This window comes from Papaver somniferum, chromosome 11, assembly GCF_003573695.1.
Source record: "Papaver somniferum cultivar HN1 chromosome 11, ASM357369v1, whole genome shotgun sequence".
Lineage (NCBI taxonomy): Eukaryota > Viridiplantae > Streptophyta > Magnoliopsida > Ranunculales > Papaveraceae > Papaver > Papaver somniferum.
In genome coordinates, this window is record NC_039368.1 from 48,864,367 (window position 1) to 48,879,622 (window position 15,256).

General features: G+C 38.0%; 1 protein-coding gene across 1 annotated transcript; it reads left to right on the forward strand.

The window, feature by feature from the left end:
- Window positions 1–3,008: 3,008 nt before the first annotated feature.
- Window positions 3,009–4,367, forward strand: LOC113324395. The gene has a single exon (XM_026572716.1). The coding sequence runs from the start codon at window positions 3,009–3,011 to the stop codon at window positions 4,365–4,367; it is 1,359 nt and encodes a 452-aa protein (XP_026428501.1).
- The last annotated feature ends 10,889 nt before the right edge of the window (window positions 4,368–15,256 follow it).

Consider the following 15,256-nt stretch of genomic DNA (forward strand, 5'->3'; position numbering starts at 1 on the left):
ATCGTGGAAGTAGGAGATGATCAGGGACGAAATGAAGCTGAACTGTAATAAAGAAGCTCGGTGATGGTTGGGTGTATGTTGTCAACGATGGTGTTGAAGATGCTGCGGTTCTGTTGCTCGGTAACTGCACGGAGAAGCTCGAGTTGCAGTAGGACAGTGACAGAGAAGATGTTGAGCTGATGAGTTAGTGATCGACAGAACTGTAGTCTGCTGCCAGTTTTGAATCGGTGATGATGATCAGATGGAGTTGGCGTTGTGGCTGTTGATGAACGGATGACGAGAGGGTGATTGTCATTACAAGGTTGTATTAATTCTCGATGGTGGTTTGACTGTGTTGGTTGATGAGCTGTGGCTTTGGTACAATGGAGATGGACGTGAGCTCGAGAACAAAACAGGGAGAGCCATGGCTGGCAGTAGTGACGAGTTTATGAGAAGACTTGTCGGAGATGGTGATACTGGTCTGATGGCGAACAGCAAGGTAATGTTGAGTTCGAGAGGATGGTCTGGCTGTACACAGACTACGTCTAGAATGGAAAAGTTCTGAAATGGAGCTCAGGTGAGAAAGAGAAAAGTTTCGAGCATGGAGGTGATGATGACTGCTGTAGTAAGCTGATAGAGTTGGCTGTCGATGAGGTTTTGCCATGGTAGTCGATGGTGGAAGTTTCCATCGGAAATATGGAAGCTAAGAAGGGATCGAGAGAAGAAAATCTCAGACGAAAAAAATGTTTTCACGATTGCCAGACTGCACGTGAATGGCCGGAGTAAAAGGAAAATCCAGGGAAATTTATTTCTCTCGGAGGCGAGAGTATCCGTGAGAAGAATGACTGGAAACCAATAATCCAGGGGAAAATATTTTTCACTGAAAGAGAAGTGTCCGTGGAAGTTGATCGAGAAAAAAATGAAAATCCCGTAACTTTAAAAACTCACGGCTAAGTGAGTATCCGTGAATCTGACAGAAGAAAAGAGTAGGTTGTCAGTCCTTTGGAACTGACATGCTAAATAAGTTAAGTCATGGCGTCTTGGGCTGGGCTTTCAGGATTTGCACGCGGCCTACTAGCTGTTTTAGTAAATAATTACCACGGCCTGACTTTTTACGGGAGTTAACTGAGTTTTTGGCAACCACTTTGAGACGAGATTTGGAAATACCTGTATAAGAGAGGATTATCTTTTTTATCTTTTATCAGATACTTTTGGGAAAGAGAAGAAGAACGGGAAAGAGGGCTTGGAGTTGTGATTGACATCAAGATTCTACGGTTTGCTTTATATATTCTCTTTTATATTTTTCATGGGTTTTAAGAAATCCATGAGTAACTAATCTTTTCTCGTTGGTTAGAGATGTAGTCCTAAGTTGGAAAACATGTTATTCAATTGAAGTATTCATTCTTATTCATTTATAATTTTGTAGTATCGTTTATGTTCTACCGTTTATAACTCCATGTATGATATTGCTAGTTTGCTTAAGTTGCAAATTAAATGAGCATGCATTCATATCTATTGCTAAACTAGGGTTTGAGATTCGGAATTGTCGAATAATCCTTGTTAGAAGTAGCATAATATAGTTGTTAACTACGTGATGTTGCCATACAATATTATGTAGAAGCGTAACCTAGGTTAAATCTGTGTGGCTCTTGCACCGGATTGCTTAGAATAACCTCAACTCACAAATATTAGTGCTTCCGTTGGGTTAAACTTGAGTGGCTCTTGCGCCAAGTTATTTAGTGGAAAGGATTCAAAGAGTGACTCTTGCGCCTTTGATGATAATATGAATTTTGCCGGAGTAAGCCTGCGATAGGACGCTCTAGGATTATTGATAACGATAGAAAATGAATGTTGAGATTGATTCAGTTGATAACATGTTGGAAGATGGAAGATGAAAACTCTAACCAGTACTTTTTATCTCTGATATTCGTCTTATTCTATTTGCTTTATTTTTATTTAGTTATAATCACAAACAAAACCCCCCAGTTTCTATAAGTAATCAAAACAATTTGACAACCCATATCTCCCTGTGGAACGAATATGTTCTTATAACTATACTCTTATTTATAATTGTGAAGTGAAAGAACTTAAATTATTTTTGCGTCGACTGACAACCTGCCAAATTTTGGCGCCGTGCCGGGGATGCATAGCGGATTGTTAATTTTGTTATTGATTTCTTATTATAGTTTTTAATTTCGTTTTTGAGAATCTTGTTCCAGGTACTTAATCTCTGGTACCCAAACGTTGGGATTACTAAAGGTGCGGAATTTCAACTCGCAGAGGAATAGTACTACAAGAGCCTCAAAATTCACAACAAGAAGAGATGGTTGGCGGAATGAACAGACAAAACACAGGTAACTAGGGAAACCAGGGAAATGATGGCGCTCCAAAACCTCCACCTCCCAGGAGGACACTCAAATATCTGACATCCCTATCGTTTGATCAACAGAAGTTGTGTGTCAACTTGGAAGATTCAATTGAGCTCAAATCTTAGTTGATTCATTGGTTACCGAAGTTCAAAGGGCTTTCAGGAGACGATCCAAATCGTCATTTACTATTGTTTCAACATAGATTGACAAGTTTGAATCCAACTGGAACTGGTCAAGGAAGAGCTTTACTGACAGCTTTCCCGTTCTCTTTGATTGATTCTGCAGAAGAATGGTTTTATAGTCTTCCACCTGTAAGTATCACACGTGGATGAGATGCAGAAAGCATTTTTAGAAAATTACTTTCCCGCCTCTAAAGGAGCAACTATTCGTAAAGAAATTAGTGGGATTGAACAAATTACTGGTGAGACTCTTTACGACTATTGGGAACGGTACAAGAAGTTGTTAGTGAGCCGCCCACATCATCAAATCTCCGATCAACTCATAGTGCAGTATTTTTATGATGGTTTTGTCCAATCCGAGAGAAATCTTATTGATGCATCTAGTGGTGGTGCTTTAACAAACAAAACCATTGACGAAGCGACGGAATTGATCGAGAATATGGCTGCAAACACATAAAAATTCAACTCAAGAGGTGTGTCAATGGGTCGAAGGGTTAATGAGGTTACTTCTTCACCGCACTTAGAACATAGGATTGGTAACATGGAGAAGATGATTCAACAAATGGCCGCAGTAATCATTCCTTCTTATGAGATAGAAGCTGAACAAGTCAATGCAGTATTCCCGAATCAGCAGAGACAAAGGTATGATTCCTATTCCAACACTTACAATCCAGGATGGAGAGATCACCCCAATTTCACCTATGTGAATACGCAATTAGCAGCTCCAGGGCCGGTTTTTAATCGTCCTAGTGGTTTCCAACAACAACCACAACCAGCGCAGAACTCAGAATCATCAGAGATGCTTTCTATGATGAAGAATCTAACCACAATGGTGAAAAAAAATCAGCAAATGACTGATGGTGCAATCAAGGAGTTGCAGACACAAATGAGCACCATGGCAGGTAGATTGAACCTTTTGGAGGCTCTGAATAGTGGGAAACTCCCTTCTCAACCTATTAATCCTAGAGAAACTGTTAATGCTTTGACATTGAGAAGTGGTACACGAACTGTGCAACCAGAAGATGCTGAGAAAAGCAAAGACCCTAAGGGGCCGGTTTTGGAGAAAGAGATTACTGACTCTTCCCAAACCGATGAGGTACCTAAAACAAACTCTAAACCTCTTGTTTCAACTTATGTTCCTCCTTTACCGTTTCCTGACAGGTTTGCTAACAAAAATGTGGAACAAGACAAAGAGATTTTATATGTACTCAAAAAAATTCGTGTGAATATCCCGCTGATAGATGTAATTAGGCAGGTACCTAAGTACGCAAGAGTTTTGAAAGACCTATGCACCAAGAAGAAACGATTAACCGGTAATGAGGTGATGAGTGTGGGGGAAAACGTTTCTGCTATCCTCCAAAAGAAACTTCCACCTAAATGCAAGGATCCGGGTAATTTAGATATACCTGTTGTGATTGGTAATAAAAGGTTTGGAAAAGCTATGCTTGATTTAGGAGCATCAGTTAATGTTATGCCCGCATCTATTTATGAGTCTTTGAATTTGGGTCCTTTGAGAGAAAACCGTATTTTTCTTGAACTAGCTGATCGTTCCAATGTTTACCCTAAAGGTATTATTGAAGATGTGCTTGTGCAGGTGAGTCAACTCATATTTCCATCTGATTTCGTTGTATTGGAAATGGATAGAAGGTCAGATGCATTTATACCGCTGTTATTGGAGAGGCCTTTCATGAAAACGGCCAAAACGGTTATTGATGTTGACAAAGGAAAACTCACTATGGAATTTGATAATGAAAAGATTCGCTTCAATATTTTTGGAGAAATGCGATATCCTAGCGATGTTCATTCGGATGTTCATGCTAATGTCGTAGACGCGGGCTAAGGAGTAGCCAAAGAGTCTACAGTCGAGCTAATGACATTAAACTAAGCGCTTAATGGGAGGCAACCCATAGGTTTTGTATATTAAACCCTTTTATTTATTTATTTTATTGTTTTCATATCATATTTTCATCCCCATGTTTAATTTCATTGAGTCCGGAATCTATTTTAGAAGAAAATTATGACGAATACCTTTTTGTCAGAAAAATTCAGACTGAACGTAGTTCATTCCAGAGAACATAACTGTCAGAACGTTTATCTAAATACTGTGCCCTTTTGAAACTTTGTAGAAAACACGTAGATGAAAAACTTTTGTGAAATGGAGTTTTTCCAAATTCCTTACAAATTTGTACAGTTTTTGTGTTTCATCTGCTGCTACGTCAGAATTCAGAATTTTCAGTTTTGCACATTGAGGACAATGTGAAGTTTAAGTGTGGGGGAGTATTTTGCATATAGAGTTTTTAGTGTGTTTTTTGCCTAGATTTTTCAAAATTTTGTATTTATTTGCATAAAACCTCCAACTTTTAGAGATTTTAGAGTCACTAGCATGCTTCTAGGTATGTTTACATAGAGAATTCTGACAGACATAACTGAACTTGGAAGTGTTAGGGAACTACATTCGGATTTCTTACGAATTGGAGTGTTAAATAATGGATTTAATCATGCAGGTGATGCAAATGAGGTGCAGGTAGAAATGCATTATTAGAGTTGTTGATCAATCATTAGTGGAGACTACCCATTTTCATATCAACTGAGGCACCAGACCAGTTTTTTTTTTATAAATGACTAAAGAGCTTTCTTTTGAGTGTGTGACACTGTACGTTAATTCCGGATAGAATGGTGAGCTACCCAACCTCCCACCAATAAAACCACTACTTTTGATCTCTTGAGTGCTAACTTTGTCAATCATGAGGGTGACATCTATAGACGAAAACCACCTTCTTGTAGTTTGATTTGCAGTTGCACCACTCTCTCTGTCTCGCCAACAACAGGTCCATAGAAACACAACCATCATCAATAAGGGAGCGACATCAAAATCTACAAGGAAAGTTGAAGACGTTTGAGTTTTACAAGCAACAATACAAGGAATAACGCAATTTCATATCCAAGTAAAGCAACATACAATGGGCATATTTTTATATACATGTTGAAGACTTATACATAAGGAGTGGAATTCTATATTCAAGTTGAAGACTTATTTACAAGAGCGAAGAAAATATAAAGATGAGAATTATATTGAAGTTTATGATACGAAGACAATACAAGTTGTGAAGAATCAAGCGGTAAAATACTATTCCCATGGCTATAACAATTTCATTATTTATTTTATATACAGTTTGTAGTTATTTCTCTTGTCATATTAAAAAAAAAAAAGGAAAGGAAAAAAAAAAGAGACAAGAGAAATTCTTTGTATTATTTTGGTTTGTAGTTATTTAATAAAGCCATGGGGAAGAAGTTTCAAGCAACAAGGAATTGAAGATAAAGAGTTACAAATTGTCGAAGTTCTACGAAGTTCAAGAGTTTATCATCAACAGTTGAAGACCTAAGACGAAGACCAAGAAGATGAAGAAGACGAGCCGAATGAAGACTATGTTTCTATTGGATGCTGTGAGAGTGGTGCTACCATTACTGCTAATCGAAGGTGAGTGAGTACTCTCATCCTTGCATATGGTTGATTTCCTTTCGAAGAGATCATCAGAAAAAATCTTTTAATTTCCACTATTTTGTGGAGTCTCCAGAAATAATTCGGAAGGTTTCCTTCCCACCATTCAACGTGTGTAGGACTCTCTCTTTATTCCTACCTGCACACAAGTGATACCCATAAAAAAGCCGTCTTATTGAGTGCAATTATCATAAAATCCTTTTAAGTGAGGCAGAAGTCGAGGCGAAATGCTTATTGATCGCGCTCAAACACGCATTCTCTCATTATGGTGTGGTTATTTCTCACTCAAGTATAGACCACTATCACTACCATTCCCAGCTTCAACAGACAATTGCACAATTAAAAACATAATCAAGGCTGTCCGAAACAAATCCAGTTGGTACCCATGTTCGAAAACAAACTCATAGACAGATGTGCCATTGTAATAATCCAGAAGAGATCGATCAAACCCCTTTCCACGATCAAATAAGTAACAAATTTAAACAAAGTAGAGAGAAAAACAATTATCACTCTTCGAACCCCACAGGTGAATACACACATATAATTCATGGTGAGCATAGTGCAAGTAGCAAGGACCAGTGCTTATGATGGAATTCAGAAATACCTGGACACCTTCTTGTGGGAGAATATAGTTACTACAGAACTGAAGAATAGGTAATGAACGGCGCAAGAAAAAACTTGTGTTGAAGATCCTAAGAAAACTTCGTGGAAGTGCAAGCATCAATTTAGAAGTATAAAAATTATATCGAAAAAATCCAGCTGTTGAACTTACAACTCTAAGCATTTGTGTAAAGCCATTGCCAGATGAGGTACAGTATGAGCTCACCAGCCTTCCAAGAGAGAAGTAAACTCCAACACACACCGTATGAGGTATATTCCCTGCACTCCAGAAGCTCATAAGACAAAAACTTAATTCCCACTGTGAGGACATCCCAAACATCAACATCAATGGAATGTGAATCACTGTAAGTACCATATGTAATGTCATTATCTGTCCATAAAGCTCCAACTGGAAGTGGCTTCCTCTTGGTTGAAACACCAGGCTCCATATAGGAAAACGCCAATAACACGCATGATGAGCAGAGCACAAAGATAAACAAGCAAACATGACAGTATTTAAATAACGTACTTCAGTTTCTGTTAGAACATGATCAACAAGATAAACATATGCATAACCGTAGGCAGCTTCCCATTTCGATAAACGGATGAACAACTTGCCTCTATCATATATCCAGTAAGCAGACTTGGTAAGAACTACAACTTCGTAACTCACCATCTCAGGATTTCGAGCAAGCATACTGAACTTCACCCATTCACAACCACCTAAGCATTGATAAACATTATGAATTCCACCAACACCCATCCATAGAAACATCAAGAAACTTCTAGGAAATATTTCCCTTCCCAACCTTGGGACAACTAATATACTTCTATCACCAATATCACCAGATGAAGCCCAAACCATTAACACGAAGTCCCTAAGCCACACTGTCATTCGATGCCCAAACTTAGAATCAAATGTAGAAAAACGAGAAATCCACATAATAAGGTCGATCTCCTTCCCACGATCATACACATTGTGTCTAAAATCAAAAGCAAGGGAAAGACATACATCATTGTAAGGAACCTTATACATTTGGAGCTGCAAGAGGTAATCAACTCCAACCCCCCCACCCACCCCCATAAATTCCAAATTGCACTCACAGTAAATTTATCAGACAATAATCCTGCAGTTCTAGTAACACCACCTTTAGCTAACACATAAACATTTGATTTTCCCAACAAAAAATCTAATAGGTACCCAGGCTTGAGAATCAAGTCATGAACAAAATTGTGGTTGTAGGTGGACATCAAAATAGAACAACACAGATAATGCAAATGGACATGAAGTAGGTGTATCAGAACCAAATTTATAAACATCAGCCAAATAAGAATACCTAATGAGTTTGAAACTATTTCCACGATCAAAGAGAATTCGAGAATAATCAGAATGAAGAAATAACATTGTCGACAGATCAGTTTGGTATGGTTGGTGCTTACCTCCTTTAAGTGCTTGCGGTACTCAACAATCTTACCAGTAGAAGTTTCAATTTGAGAATCTCTAATATCACTCGAATCACTCAAATTAGATATGGGTTTTTCTGCTAGTGGTTCTACAATTATTGAATCATCCTGTTCCTCAACGAAAAATGAAGGAATAACCAAATCGGTAGAACCGTCCTCATGATTTAATGATATTGAAATTGAAGAGTGAGAAGAATAAGAAGATCTGATTGTAGTGGTTGCATCTTCATTTTCGGTAAAGAAAAATGGAGGAATCAATTCCAACTCAAGCGAATCAGCTGCTTCTTCAGCAACAGAAAAGTTGTGATTTGGCCTTTGCTGAAGTTGTTGTTGCCGTCCAGCAATCTCCTCCAACCTTCGTTGGCGTTGTTCAGAAATCTCCTCCATCATTTGTTGGGGTTGTTAATCAATGTCCTGCATCCTTTTAACAAATTCCTGTCACTGGATTGTTGAAAGAGCAACAAACTTTGTCATCGAGTCTCCAATGAAAAATTATCCCAGGAAGTCGAATCTGATACCAATTTTCATGTACCTAGATGTACAGTGACAAGATCAGGATAGTAACCACTTGATTTAGAGAACCAAGTTTCTCTGGTTCCGAAGAACACAGCCTTAAATCGTTAAACGATTGATTTTGATTAATAATTTGATACCTGTTTCATTACAGACTCCCAACTTATATAACCCTCACTCACTACCTAGCATCTAACGGTTAGACACCCCCCGGGTGGTTAGATCAGAACCCACCATTACAATTACTTAAAATACTAATTAAACACTAATTAAACAACTAACTCTAATTAATACAGTTTACTAACTACGTGATACCCTTTTCACCATATAGGGTTATCTTGTATCTTTATAAACTTCTTGATGAATGCATTTAGTTTCGGCTATATGATTGCATCTAAAAAGTTGATATTTGCTTTCTTTTGTTCATGAAGTGTCTCTATGGAAATTCAGTTAGGATCCCACTAGTTTTCATACCTTTGCCAATTTTATTGACAAAAAAAGGGAGAATTAATGTGTAGTTCACACTACAAATACATATGGTTTTCGGATCATTATGTAAGGGGGAGTGGTTTTCATGTGAGATAAAGTATTGACAAAGGGGGAGTGATACATATCACCATAGTATTGTTGTCAAAGTTGTGATACAATTGAACTTTGATGTTGTGTAATAATACTATGACACTATGTAACAATGATTGAGTGCTTTTGTTTTCTCATTGTTATGGCTACGGATCTTCAACAATGGTGATGCTGCATTGGATATATTTGGAATCATTGGAGTACTTGGAAGTGACGAAGATTCCGAGTAATGTTGAAGAAACAAGGAGATCATGCATGTGGAAGAGAAGCTGCAAAGTTTATTTATTTTGTATTTTATATGTATTGATAGTTTTGTCACTAAAATTGGCAAAGGGGGAGATTGTTAGAGAACTGCTCGATCGAACTCGCAAGCGTTGCTTTCTCAAGCTTGTTTGTCAAGTTTAGTTTCCAAAACCATAAGTCTTGATTTCTAGTCTACTTATAGCTAAGTCCCGGACTAGGATAGAAAGTGTAGTTGAGCTCTAGAATCCACGGCGTTCATCATACAAAGACGAAGAACTACTCAAGGAACTGGTGGAACTTCATCGACTAAAAGGTATGTGGAGACTTGAACTTATCTATCACTCAAATGTCTATCTACTCTATCTCTTATCTTGAGAAAAAAGTCGAATTGCTATATAGACTTCGATTATACATATTTTCTATTTCGAGCCGAGTTTATCTCGCTTATCTATTTCTGGAAATATCTGTTGGTAAGCTTTCGCTTCGGCCAAGTTCATCTTTACAAGTGACGAAAGTCATGTTGATTATTTCAATATCTTGAAAATTGCTTTGATGAAAAATAATGTGTGAATAACCTATATTTAACACCCTCTAAGAATGTTTCAATGATTGAAATGAGAGTTTCGAATATATAACCTTGAATGGATATAAACATTGTATGTGAACTCATACTTGTGCAAGTCCAAAATTCCTTGAACTAAAGTATGCATACTTTACTAGTTCAGGAAGTACGGAAGCTAAGTCCGCGTACCCGTACGCGTACTGCCGGAAGTTCACATCCCGTGAATTTCAGCTGGAGTTTGTGAACTGAAAACAAACTCAAACCGGGTACTTAAGTATGCATACCTCTATGCATACTTGAGTGGGTTCTAAAAACGGTTTATTCGTGAACTAAGACATATATAAACTAAGGAATGCATTTGCAAACCGTGTCTATAATGTTCATGAATTGATTCGAGTGAATCAAAATCGTTTTTTCTTCGATTGTGTCTTCTATACTTCTATGAGATCTAAGCAATTGAACAACTCTCTAACTAGTTATTTTGAGTCATTGGAACTAGTTATGGTGAAGATGAATAAGGTTGATATGAAAGTGCTCATACGGCTAACCATTTGGTTAAATACTGTTGAACCAACTAGGTGTACACGTTTAGGTACGGTTAAACAAACCTAAATGAACGTGCATTTCATTTGTGTATAACAAGCTAAGTTCGATCTAACGGTTGAAAGATATTAGCTTGAATCTAATCAGTTTTTCATCTAACGGTGAATATTGAATGCTTTGTTACCAAGGTAACTTAGATTGTAAACCCTGATTTGGAGACTATATAAAGGAGAACTCTAGCAACTGGGAAACCTAATCCCCACACCTCCTGTTTGATACTAGTTGTATAAGCTAGAGTCGATTCTCCTTTAACCTTAGGTTTCTACCGAGACCCCGCAGGTTAACGACTTGAAGACTTCATTGGGATTGTGAAGCCAGACCCAACTATTTTATCTGTAATTGCGTGATATAATCTTGTTGCTTCTATCGTGTTGAGTGCAATTGGAATAATTGGCTCGAGATTAATATCTCCGATAGGCAAGATAAAAAGTAGTAACGAACATCTTCGTCTCATCGTTTGTGATTCCACAATATCTTGTTTCACTAGTCGATTAAGATTATTGCGAGGTGATTGATATTTCTAGGTTGTTCTCCTGGAATATAAGTCCGGTATATCAATTGGTTCATGTTCACCTTGATTTATCAAAAGAAGTAACAAAACTCGTAGGTATTTCTGTGGGAGACAAATTTATCTATTCTTGTAGACTTTTATGTTTGATACAAGTTTGTTTATTAAATTCTTCGAACTTGGGTCATAGCAACTCTTAGTTGTGGGTGAGATCAGCTAAGGGAATCAAGTGCATAGTATCCTGCTGGGATCAGAGACGTAAGGAGCGCAATTGTACCTTGGATCAGTGTGAGATTTATTGGGGTTCAACTACAGTCCAGACAGAAGTTAGTTTGTAGTAGGCTAGTGTCTGTAGCGGCTTAATAAAATGTGTGTTCAATCTGGACTAGGTCCCGGGGTTTTTCTGTATTTATGGTTTCCTTGTTAACAAAACTTCTGGTGTCTGTGTTATTTCTTTTCCGCATTATATTTTTGTTATATAATTGAAATATCACAGGTTGTGCATTGAATCGATCAATAGGTAATCCAACCTTCGGTTGTTGATTGAAATTGATTGATCCTTGAACATTGGTCTTTGGTACCGTTCAAGTTAATTTCTCTTGTATTCAATTGGACTCGCAGATTTCTATTTGCTTGAGTAAGTATTGAATCGAGAAATTGAGATATAACTCTTTGATATACTTTTCTTAAGATTGAGTCTGATTTTTTAGTGGATTCTCTTCAAAGTATATTAGAGTTAGTCCATACAGATTATGCTAAGCAAAATATTGGGTGAGGTTGGTGTACCCCCAACTTTTCATAACTTGCGAGAAAATTCTAGTTTTCCGGATTTACTGTACATATCTATCAGTGAATTCATCATCGAGACCTCGAAACCAAACCCATTTTTATTTATCATGCAGTGAAGTTCGCTTCCTTTTCTCATATCCACTAGTATAGCACGCATGCGCGATGCGCCTGCTGGTACATTCGTTTCGTAATTTGTTGTCTTCGTGCAGTAATCAAAGGTCAAAGTCAACACTCGGTCAACAATCAATGTCAAGTGGTGAAAACTCATTTCGTGTTAATGTGCAAAAGTAATCACAAATAAACTTGAATTTTTCAATCATAAATGTCCTTTTACATCAAGAATGTGTATTCGTAACTCGTATTTTTCTAAGACAGAAACACTTCTTTATACACAACATTTTTCGTGTATGTTCAATTCTTCTTTGCAATGGTGCCTTTAGTCAATTATACTTTCGTGTTGCTACTTGACACTCCTCTCGAGAGAGCAACGTCCAGTTGACCATGCTGAACACATGATCAGGAAAAAAAATACCAGTGTTTTCGATCGTTTGCCCCCGCGCCTTGTTGACTGTAAAGGCGAAACACAAACAGATCAGAAACTGTTTGCGTTTAAAATTGTATGTGAGCTTCAGATTCTCAAGTGGCTCCAGAGGCATCCTGTGAATAAAAAATCGTGTACCTATGTAATTCCCACTAATAATTACAGCATAAATACATTTTGGGAAGAACTCTTTGATTATTAACCTGGTACCATTACATAGACCATTTTTTGCATCAACATTCCGCAACAACATAATAGGCGCACCGATCTTCAATTTCAAAATATGTGATGACAATCCCCCAGGAGCAATGTTGTTCAAGTATTCTTGTTGGTAAAGACCATGAGTATCATCGTCCACAGAATCAAATGAGTAGAATATAACCTCTTTTCCAGGAGATATGCTAAGTACTCGGTCATTAAGCTTCTCGACATACTCGATCAATGGTGTGATCAATGCCATATTGACCATGTAGTCTCTATCTCTGGCATTTCCACCAAGTTTGGAAAAGTTACATCTATAAGATGAGACAAAGAAGCATCACTAACCCATGGTATGACCGTCTCTTCCAGAACCTTTATCATCTCATTAGCAACGCAAGGTTCATCCCCGTCACCAACACGAATCAAAAACTCAGGATAAGATGCATCCTCGGCTGCACACATATTCTTCTTCAGATGAAAAACATGTACGTTTTCCCACAAATGTGACCTGTTAAGAATGTAATGTAACTCAATATCATTTCGAATTATCCTCTTAAAAGTTAATTAGGTATCAGAGTTTAAGAAACGTTAAGTATCGCATATCAATATAAAACAATTTTTTTATCTTAAACGGAAAAAAAAATGCTATGCACATGATAAGACATGCATCGACTGTCTGTCTCCTTGTACTCCTTGGAATCACTGGTAGAACCTGGCGGAAATCACCTCCCATGATTAGAATATTTCCACCAAATGGTTCAGCAATCCATGTGATATCTCTCATCGTCCGATCAAATGCTTCCAGAGAGTAGCGATGCGGCATTGTAGCTTCATCCCACATAAGGACGGTAGCATGCCTCAAAATTATAGCTTCCTCAGTTTGCTTCTTCGCACGACACGTTGAAGTTGATGTCGGTGTCACCGGAAGCTGAAACCTTGAGGGTGCTGTCCTCCCACCAGGTAGCATACTAGCAGTAATTCCCGATGTGGATGTTGCTAAAGCAATACCACCATTTTTCCTGAAAGTCGCCAGAATAGCACGATATAGATATGCCTTCCCAGTACCTCCCGTACCATCTATGAAGAAGACTTTACTTTCCTTTCTCTCAATTTCTCCCATGATTGTATCGTAGGCCCTAGACTGGTCTTCATTCAACTTTTGGACAGAAAATAGGTCTTCGTCAGATATAAGAATCGACAACTCCTCTTGAATCAGATTCGAAATCTCAAAGTCCTCATCCAATGTGCCAACAATCAGCGGTAGATCATACATGGATATATCTTTATCGTGTTGCTTAAGTATCAAATTTAACTCGCGAAGAAGACGATCTGATAAGAATGTCGAGCTTGTATTGCTTGGACTCGAGTAATCCTCGACCATGCTGTTGAAAAATTCATCCCATAATTCTCTCGCGCCCGTCGGATTACAAAAGTGCAAGATAGAGGCAAATTGTCTTCTCAGAGCAGACGACATCTTGATTGTTGTTGCTTCAGCCAAAGGCGCTCTCGCACTCTGATCATTCTCTAAGAGTCTCAGTTTTTCGGCATCTCTCTTGAATGTCCGAAATCTCTCTCCATCAACAAACAATAGATCATCAAAAGAAGTCGGACCTCTAACGTGGTTCAGAATGTGCATTAAGAACCACACCTCTCCTGCATATGAAGGTACTGTATAAACCCTTCCTATCACCTTTTGTGTACTCCTTCTCCACTCTTTAGTTTTTGTATCCCAACAGTAGCATTCTAGAAATTCACGGTATAACAACCCCCTCGCGCTAGGATTGTGAGCATTTGTCACAAAGAATTCCGTCAAAGTTGTTCTCAAATTCCTTTCATCGGAAAAAATTTCATCTAACGTTTGGTAATCATAGTACCTGACGCTCTGTTGGTTGGGAAGGTGTATCTGTAATCTCATTACCGAAGGATAGGCCTTGTAAAGAGGAAAGCTAAAGATCTTCCACATTGCCTCTTGAGCACAAACCCATCTTGTATTAATATACCTTGTTATCTCGTCATGGTCTTCTAGATGTACTCCAAAAGATACATAATCCGGATTCTTATACACATACTTGTAAGATATTTAACACTCTCCACACTGCTAGAAATTTCTACGTTTATATGACAATCATACTTCTGTAATAACCGAGGGTTATAAGGCGCAACCATCCTATTATCTACTAAAAAAAAATTCACTCTTGTGTATGTGTCGTCCATCATTACGTCTCCAGTAAACAGGGTATGCATCTTTTCCTTGCACGGTACACTCAGAAAACTCTTTTGGAAAGTTTCTCTTACATTTACCATCTCTCATGAACTTACTACCGCATGGATCGTGAATCATCCACTTTTTCACACACTCGTGTAGTTAAGGCTCTTCTTCAAGGTCAGGTATTTCTGCTCTCACTATCTTGTCTTAATCATCAGGACCTTGTAATTTGTCCTCGTCACTCAATATAATTAACATATGAACATGAGGTAGACTCGTTTTTTGAAACTCAACAACATGCACATGGGCAGCTAATCTTTCAAATATTGACTTGGTAAACATATCTTCCTTCAGCTCTTCGAGCTTTGCACGGAACACCCTTGTAGTCAGATCGGGTCTATCTGATTCAGATTGACCCGGT